The sequence below is a fragment of the Mytilus californianus genome, unplaced genomic scaffold (assembly GCF_021869535.1).
Source record: "Mytilus californianus isolate M0D057914Y unplaced genomic scaffold, xbMytCali1.0.p SCAF_8, whole genome shotgun sequence".
NCBI lineage: Eukaryota > Metazoa > Mollusca > Bivalvia > Mytilida > Mytilidae > Mytilus > Mytilus californianus.
In genome coordinates, this window is record NW_026262734.1 from 27,054,164 (window position 1) to 27,064,209 (window position 10,046).

The window sequence follows — 10,046 nt, forward strand, 5'->3', positions numbered from 1 at the left end:
CAAGTCATTGTTCCACTACTAAATTGTCTATTCTACTTACTAGTACACTTGGTACAATCAAAAACCTGATAATAAATTGTTCAAATAAGGCCTTTGAAAATAGTGGAATTAACTACTTTTGGAGTGTCAAAAACTCGTTGGAAGTACTTGATAAATTGCATGCATATATTGGTGATTTTGAATCTGTTCAAAGTTTTGATTTTTCTACCCTATATACCACTTTGCCTCATATTCTTATTAAGAAAAAATTCACACACCTAATTAAATGGGCATTTAAAAAGTCGGAATGCGAATACATATGTTCAAACTCTTTTAGGTCATTTTTTAGTAGCAACAAACATAAGAACTATGTCAATTGGACATGCTTTGATACTATATCTGCCCTTGAATTTTTACTTGATAACATTTTTGTTCGCTTTGGAGATTCCGTATATCGTCAAGTTATCGGAATTCCAATGGGGACTAACTGTGCACCACTTATTGCGGACCTGTTTTTGTATTGTTATGAGTTACAATTTATGACTAAAATCAGCAAAGACCCATCGAAACAACATCTGATACAAAAATTTAACAATACTTTTAGATATTTGGATGATATATTGGCTCTCAATAATGACGACTTCAGTATGTATACTAAAGAAATTTATCCTGTTGAACTTACTTTAAATAAAGCTAATACTAACAATGACCACTGTCCTTTCCTCGATCTTGATATCTATATCATTAACGGGAAGCTTAATACAAACATTTATGATAAAAGAGATGATTTTTCATTTCCTATCGTTAATTATCCATTTTTAGATGGTGACGTTCCCTTGTCACAATCTTATGATGTTTATATATCTCAACTTGTACGATTCGCTCGTGTATGTAACAACGTATTAGATTTTAGCGAGAGAAATTTATGTATTACTGAAAAATTATTACACCAGGGTTTTCGATATCATAAACTAGTCAAAACATTTACTAAATTTTATCATCGGTATAAGGATATCATTCGTAAATATAACTCAACATGCAGACATCTTAACGTTCGGGTATTTTACATCCAATCTTTTATGGTAATATTCTTTACAAAGCACAAAAATGTCAGTATTCACCTCAAAAGCTAACAAAACATTTAAACAGACTTATTAAGAAGGGATATAGTTACGATACTGTTGTCAGGTCATTAAAGATTGCATATTTTGGCTTTAATAATGATTCACTTATAGGGTCTTTGCATCGGAATTAAACATATTTATTCTAAAACCAGTTGTTGGCATGACACGGGTTATGTTCTCCTCATATATTTTATGATGGTATAATACTAAACCCCTAACAGGAGGGATTGTGCCTGATATTCATATGATGAAAACATAATCTTTCAATCAGTTTAATTGAGGTCTGGAGCTGGCATGTCAGTAACTGCTAGTAGTCTGTTGTTATTTATGTATTATTGTCATTTTGTTTATTTTCTTTTGTTTCCTATTCTGACATCGGACTCGGACTTCTCTTAAACTGAGTTTTACTGTGCGTACTGTTGTACGTTTGTTTTTTCTACATTGGCTAGAGGTATAGGGGAAGGGTTGAGATCTCAAAAAACATGTTTAACCCCGCCGCATTTTTGCGCCTGTCCCAAGTCAGGAGCCTCTGGCCTTTGTTAGTCTTGTATCATTTTTAATTTTAGTTTCTTGTGTATAATTTGGAGTTTAGTATGACGTCCATTATCACTGAACTAGTATACATATTTGTTTAGGGGCCAGCTGAAGGACGCCTCCGGTTGAGGGAGTTTCTCGCTGCATTGAAGACCCATTGGTGGCCTTCGGCTGTTGTCTGCTCTATGGGGTCGGGTTGTTGTCTCTTTGACACATTCCCCATTTCCATTCTCAATTTTATTATATATATATTTTCTTATACATTTTTTATTACATTTGATATAGTTTCAACATAATAATTTCTGAAGCAACTTTTAAAAGTCACTATTCTAGGGCAACAGTTTTAGAGATTTTGGCGACAATGATATGTTGATTTTACTGACTAATCCATCATGTACATCATGCCAGTGAGCAGTTGCTTGTATCTGATCTGATTTGTAATTAATAGTAATGACACGCTCACATTATTGAAGACAAATGTGCAGTTGTTCGGTAATGGACTGTTTTCGTCGGACAACAGCTGATTTATTTTACACTAAGACCTAGTCTTTGGCTTCTGGTAACAGTTCGGGCAAACAAAATAAAGCCTGTGTGCCAATTCAATAACTGTACAACTCATGAAAACTCAGTTTTGAAATACTAGATTATTATTTCATTTTCCGTATCAAATTTCTTTTAAGAAGATCCTTGCATTGTATAAATACCTTAAAATCATGGCAAACATCCTATGAATTATATTTTCGACTTACCTAACTTGACACCAGGTACGATAGCGTTGGTGTTAACTTTCTGTAATGCCCATCTAGCTGCTTCGTAAACTTGAATCAGTTCTGTAAAAATCATTCAAATGTAAGTTCTATGAATCTTTTGTAAATTGGATCAGTTTATTTCTGCCTAAAACTTTTTTCATGCAATCATCAATTGAGTAATAAACCCTTGCAAAAACTTTGAAGTGTCCGTAGGACACGGGTTGGCATATTGCAAAAAAGTAAAATAACAAACCGAACTCCAAGGAAAATTCAAAACGGAAAGTCCATTATCAAATGGCAAAATCAAAAGCTCAAATACATCAAACGAACGGAAAACAACTGTCATTTACTTGACTTCTCAGGCATTTCCTTATGTAGAAAATGGAGGATTAAACCTGATTTTATAGCTATAGCTCAACTTCTCAAAGTTTGACAGTCGCATAGAATTCCATTATATTTATAACAATGTGTGAGCAAAACAAACAGTCATAATAGGTAACAAAATATACAAAAAAAGTCATTACAACATATAGAAAAACTTTATATTCCACAACAAACAAAAAACAATCCGAAAATTTTACAGAGAAAAGTTACAGTATGATTATTAAAATTAATTTTTTTCTCAGTAAAGACCTTTGTGGGGCTCTCCACATGCATATCCACCAAGAATTGACGTTCTCATCTCAAATAATCCACCAATCACAGCATTTGCCCCGGTCATTTGTACATCTACAGAAGAGCGTGTGTCGGAGCAAGTCTGTCTCACCAGTGTTTGGGCAGAACATATTGCTGCTACTAACACTGTCGACAATATATATACCCTGAAAGTCAAATATCAACATTAATATAATAACCATACAAAAACTAAGAATGAATTTAATTTGTATTGTAGAGGAAGAAGATTATATTTACCATGAAAAATCAAATAATGGACATAAAAAAACTAAGGATGACTTTTATTTGTTTGTAGAGGAAGACGAGCACGTGTGTCTGAATGAGTCAGCTGTCTCACCAGGGTCTGGGCAGAATAGATTGCTGCCACCAACAGTGTCGACAATATATTACCCTGACTTGAAGTCAAATTTCAGCTTCAACATAATGCACATAGAAAACCTTAAGGGTGGTTTTGAAATGTTTTAGAGGAAGACAAACTTCAGGAAACAAGTGAAATTCATGACCAATTGGAAAACCAATGAATCTGACTTTAATATTGTATGGATTGATAGTAGATCTTTATAAATTTTCTACGTCTGAAGCGCTTTTCTGGATTTACTTTAATCAGGAAAGCTCAATTTAAAAAAAAATGAAAGCCAAGGATGTATAAAAACTTGAAGAGCTATACGACAAAATAAGCATAAAAACAATTGCCAAAATCATCTAGGCACACGGCCTGATAATTTAACAGCGCCTTTTTGATTGTCTGAAGCAAGATTTTGACAGCCAACTGGGTAGTTTAGTTAAAAGTTCAAGTTATAGATATATGGTTCAAAATTTTAGTTTACAATATTAACCAATACCAGTTGTTTATAAGACGTGTAAAAATCATTCAAATGTAAGTTCTATGAATCTTTTGTAAATTGGATCAATTTCAGTTTATTTCTGCCTAAAACTTTTTTCATGCAAGTACTCTCAGTTCTGTACTTAGTGTATTTTTGTTGTAAGGGATGAGGGATGGATATATCCCCTGCCACGTCCTGTCTGTGTTTTTGTTTGATGTTTTTGTTTGTATCAATCTGATGAGTTAAGCCTTTTTCGACTGATTTTTATAGTTTGTTCTTATGTTGTGCTGTTACACCACTGTCTCAGGTTAGGGGAGGGTTGAGCGCTCACAAACATGTTTAACCCGACACATTCTGTATATTCCTGTCCCAAGTCAGTAGCCTGTAGTTCAGTGGTTTTCGTTGGTTGACGTCTGTTATATTTGTTTTTCGTATATTGTTTTTTTATGAATTAGGCCATTAGTTTTCTCAATTGAATTGATTCATATTTTTCATGTCGGGCCTTTTATAGCCGACTATACGGTATGGGTTTTTCTCATTGTCGAAGCCCGTACGGTTGCCTATAATTGCTTACATCCACTTTATTTGAACTTTGGTGGATAGTTGTCTCGTTGGCAATCATACCACATCTCCTTATTTTTATATCTGTAGGTTTTGTAAGGATAACATTGTGGATGAGATACATTTCATTTTAAAATGTCGCACTTATCAAGGCCTTAGATCTTATTTTATCAAACCTTATTATTGGAGAAAACCTTCTATGTATAGATACCCGGTATATACAATTAAAGAGTTCGAGTAATCTTAGAGAGCTATGTAATTTGGGTAAATTCATATTTAGTGCCTAAAAATGTTTTAATATGTTTCATACTTACTTCTGATATTCTATGTATACTATGTGTAGTTTATATGTTGTAAGTCTGTAATTGTTAAGACTTTGGTAAATTCATAAGCCTGAACAGATTAAAATAAGCAAGGTTGCTTGTTTCTGGATCCAATTGTTTCTAATGTATTATCTTTTATATATTATCATGATTTGATTTATTGAATAAAATATTATTTAAACCAAGCCTGACAACATTGTAGTTGGGAGTTCGAACCCCGCTTGTAGCAGGTGCGTTCGACTCCGATCTTATTTGACAAGGATTGCCAGCTTTCCTGCCGAAGATCGGCGGTTCTCTCGAGGCACTCCGACTCCCTCCGCCAATAAAAAAGGACTGACCGCCAAAATATAGCCAATATTGATGAAAGTGGCGTTAAACACCAACAATCAATCCGAAAAAATATAAGTTCAGCTAGGTCTGTCTATAGGAGCCAAAGCTTTGATTTTTCTGTGTTCCCTGTTTGTAAAGCTTTCTCTTGCATTGGAATTCTTGGTCGGGCATTGTGTTAAACGTAAGTTGATTTGGTATCCTCTGTTTCATTATTTCCCGAAAAAACAGTGTTTCCGTAGTTTTATATATGTATTGATTCATTGTAATATTTGGTCCTTATGAGTGTGATATGCAATCATAAATAAGATAAGCATTATTTCTATAGACAGATTTGAAATTGTAGTAAAAAGAATTTTAATGAAGGTAAAGAAATGTTCATGCTGTCAAGAAAACTTTTTTTTTTAAGATTTTAACCGCTACAACAGTTTTGTTAAATATTGATGAATTTTGGTTGAATTTAAAGTCACAAAATAATTATACACATTTGATGACCTTCTTGGTAAGTTTTGTAGAATGTGTCACTTTTGAGATGCTTTAATACTCCCAAACCATTTGTTATGGGCAAAAGAAATAGTGAATAGAGAAAAATGAGCAAACTATATAAAGAATAGATAATGATGGGATACAAAAGTATAAAGAAAAACTGGAGAAAAAAAAGAATTAGGTGATGCAATACTGATTACAGAAATGAACAATGTACAGAATTAAGAAATCATCTAATCACAGAAAAGGTTAATAATAAAAACATTTTCAAGCGTTATTTTTAAACATCAAGAAAAAATTCCATCAAATCTAGAAAATACAGATTTAAATTAAGTTTCAAGTTGATTGGACTTCAACTTCATCAAAAACTACCTTGACCAAAAACTTTAACCTGAAGCGGTACAGACGGACGAACGGACGCACAGACCGAAAAACATAATGCCCCTCTACTATCGTAGGTGGGGCATAACAAGAATTAGGAGATGCAATACTGATTACAGAAATGAACGATGTACAGAATTAAGAAATCATCTAATCACAGAAAAGGTTAATAATAAAAACATTTTCAAGCGTTATTTTTAAACATAAAGAAAAATTTCCTTCAAATCTAGAAAATACAGATTCAAATTAAGTTTCAAGTTGATTGGACTTCAACTTCATCAAAAACTATCTTGACCAAAAACTTTAACCTGAAGCGGGACAGACGGACGGACGGACGAACGGACGCACAGACCGAAAAACATAATGCCCCTCTACTATCGTAGGTGGGGCATAAAAAGAATAAGGTCATGCAATGCTGGTTACAGAAATGAACGATGTACAGAATTAAGAAATCATCTAATCACAGAAAAGGTTAATAATAAAAACATTTTCAAGCGTTATTTTTAAACATAAAGAAAAATTTCCTTCAAATCTAGAAAATACAGATTAAGGACCCCACTATCCAGACCCTCATATATGAGAAGCTTCAATGGTTGCATCGACGTGAGACTTCTATGGCATAACTTTCTCAGAACAACAATAGTGCTTCAACTTAAAGTGTCATAATTGTTTAAGGGTCCTCAAAATCTAGTAACTTTCTTTTTATGGCGAGTTTGCAATTTCAGTAACTGTAAAAATGGCTTTAGGTGAAATTAATCAACTGTTTTGGTTGTCAGCTGTGAAGATTAAAACACCGTACACTCTGCTGTGCCTAAATACTATCTAAATTTAAATATTCATTAATGATATAACTTTATATCATTGTTTTGTACTTTTATCTGCCAATTATATGTATTATTATTTTTTTTTTTTTAATTTTAAAAGGTGGATTATTTATTTTTTATATGGTTAAGCTTTGATTTATGCTTAATCGAAAACCGAATAAGGAGCTATATTGACGTCTCTAAAATCTCCCATTTTCCAATTAACAATCAGGTACCCAGAAAAGTTGCATACCAAGAATGCTTTAGCTTTTTATTTACAAGTAATTATTTGCACTTTGTAATCGTTCCCCCTAATTCCAAATATTTTTAATGTAAATTTATATCAGATTGGAGTAAGTGGTCACAACCTCTATAAAGTTTTGAATGTAACGATTTGCATTAATCAATCGGATCATTAAAAGATAATTAATATTTTAAAATTTCAAACAGAACTTGTTTTAAACAAACTGAAAATTAATCAACAACGAAAGACTACACCCGGTGTAAACATTGACATCGTGGAACAAGTAAAAGCGTATTTACGTATAATTCGAATGCTATGATCAGATCTTATAACTTACCTCATTTTGATAAAGGTGCCTTCTGCTGGCCCTTCTTCATACGAACTAATTATCCCTTAGCTGGAGATCCCGACCCCTATATGATAATACGGGTTGCCCTACCCTGTGTATTGAAATTATACAGTTTATTCCAAGTCAACCGTATGCTAAATTCACATTTTATTTTTAGAATATAATCAATAGCTTAAATGGGAAGTCTTTCAAATATTAAAAAACTGGTTCTGCTAGTTTTACCTGAGATTTACCTGAAGAAGGCGTGGCCAACAGATATGTTAAAATTTTCCGTACAACGAGCGATAACTCTACTGGCATTTAAGGTAAAAATTATTTTCCGTATGTGGTATCAATTTCATTTAGATTTATTAATTTCTCACTAATATTTCGATATAACGTGTTTTAAAAGTTAAACTTGAATGCCACCATAATCAACTGTAAATTGGGGTTTCATTCATAGTTTTTTATTAATTCAAATAATATTTTTATGAAGTAAATTTTCACTTAAACTGAGATTGTCAGTATCTTCAGAGTTATTCTTTGAAATCTGATCAAATCTGGTGAGAATCTTTGCAGAAATGTCACAGTTATTACTGAGATTAAGTCTTCAGAAGGATTACCTTAAATTATGTTGGATTAGTAAGACACGTTTAGAATACTCTTCCATCGTTTCTTTTAGGCCAAGAAAATCAAATATTATTTCACTGGCAATGGATATATACATGAACGTTTCGCTTTGGCGGTTCTAGACCCCACAGTTCTTGGGTTTTATTTTGTTTTTTATCTTACGTAAAGATCGACAAAATTATCTCTAGAAACCACTTTCCACCAGTCCCAGTGGAATCCGTTAGCCCCTTCCCCCTTTTAAAACTTTCGGTTAGTTTAAAAGTCTTTAACATTTATTTTTAAAATAATACAGTTACGTAGTCATGACTAGTACTCCGATACTTAATAAATCGGCATGGTATCATCGGCAGTTAATTCAAATACGATTATTCCTCAATATAATTAAAATATAAATGCGGATCCAGGATTTTGAAAAAGGGCGGGCGGGACACCCAAACCAATCTTGGAGTGGGACATGTAAAATGTATATACCTTAACCATGAATGTTGCTCCATAAGGGAGGGCCCTGGCACCCTGCCCCCCTCCCCCTGATTTTTATAGTGAGTGTTACTGTACAAATTCTTGATCTGTGATTTTGCTACAAAGAGTGTGTGAGTTACGAATGATCATAACTTTAATCGTATTGGGTCGTCCTTGAAGTAAGTGGGTACAAAGTTGTTTTTGTCAACATTTGAGGATCGCTATTCACCTGAAGATTGTTAAATACTGCAGATCAGGCATAATGCATATACAATGAATGTAAAATATCATATATACAATGTAAGATGGTAGAAAGATCTTAACAATTTACTCGAAGACCATACTCTCCAGCAAAAAAGTCAGCATAGATCCTGCAATATGTGAGTTAACTGAGCTAAACAAAGAAAAAGCTTGGTGTGCTTGGACGATATACAAATAAAATATACACAGAAAGAAAATATGAAAATTAAATTGTATATTGTATCTAACTTCTGTATCCAAAAAATCAAGATAGACGTTAAAAGTTTTCCATCTTATAAGTTTAAACCATCGTCTCGTCGATATGAATGAAAAATTAGTAGTTTAGGGAAATTACAGACGGTGCCTCGATGTATATGATAGTTGCCAATTTTGTCAATTGGGCTGGTTGACGATGACATGCATGTATTTTCTACCTTGTAGAGAGACTTAAAAATCTTTATGGACAATTTTCGATCTTATCTAAGAACACTTAGCAGATGCATTTATTAATCTGGATATTAACAAATGCAGATATTTTATTTACTTAAATTGATTTTGTGAACAGTTGGTAAATTATGTGTTCAATGCAAATGGATGATATTTTTTCTTAAAGCTGACTTGTATCAATGTGCCGCGTGTTCAAGAGCTAATGCATTCACATGGCTTCCTTCGTCAACTTAAAAAAGAACCTTTTCTTTTTTTTTACCGAACTTGGTGGTTGGAATGTTTTCTTAGAGTTTTTTGTTGTATCTTGGTTCCTTTTCAATAACCACCATGGCCGGAACGTCTAAGAAATGGAAGCCTTAGTAAGGGTAACATGCAAGTAATTGTCTTTATGATGTTCATATTGAGAAAATCTGAAAGATGTGGGGGAAAATGCACAAAAAAAGCAAGATTTACCTGCTGTCAAGCAGTATTATCAGATGATTCCTTATTGGAGTCTGACAAAACTAAGAATTTCAGCACATCAAGTTTGCAAATAGAAACTGATAGAAACCAGGGTACCCCTTAGACTTTGTGGGTAGTGTGGCTCATGTGAGGTAGAGGATGAGATACACTTTCTCCTATACAATGCACAAAATTTAACGACTAGCTACACTGTCAACGTATAAGTGTTCCGCTTAACAGAAGTTCCATGGATACTTTGTTTTTAACAATGTCATAATATCTGGTCCTGGTGGAACAAATATTGTATACCCTTTATTCCGTAAGGAAACAAATACTGTAATATTTGTTCCAGTGGTAATTATATTACAGAAAATGTCTTCCACTTGGAACTTATATTATGAAGGAACTTCTATTTCGTGACAATTCAACTTGTATCTTTGCTAACCATGTTGGAACCACCCTTTATCCTCGGTTGGAACCCCCTTTTAAAA

The 10,046-nt window shown here is 33.3% G+C and overlaps 1 protein-coding gene across 2 annotated transcripts in view; it reads right to left on the reverse strand.

The window, feature by feature from the left end:
- Positions 1–7,492, reverse strand: part of LOC127711239 (uncharacterized) — a 38,760-nt gene extending 31,268 nt beyond the window's left edge. For both annotated transcript variants that reach the window (XM_052217229.1, XM_052217228.1), the window contains exons 1-3: positions 7,348–7,492; positions 3,020–3,207; positions 2,387–2,467 (exon numbers count right to left, since the gene is read on the reverse strand). In XM_052217229.1, the coding sequence (XP_052073189.1) occupies positions 2,387–2,467; positions 3,020–3,207; positions 7,348–7,352 (274 nt within the window). In that variant the 5' untranslated portion in view covers positions 7,353–7,492. The remainder of the gene's footprint in view (positions 1–2,386; positions 2,468–3,019; positions 3,208–7,347) is intronic.
- Positions 7,493–10,046: the final 2,554 nt, after the last annotated feature.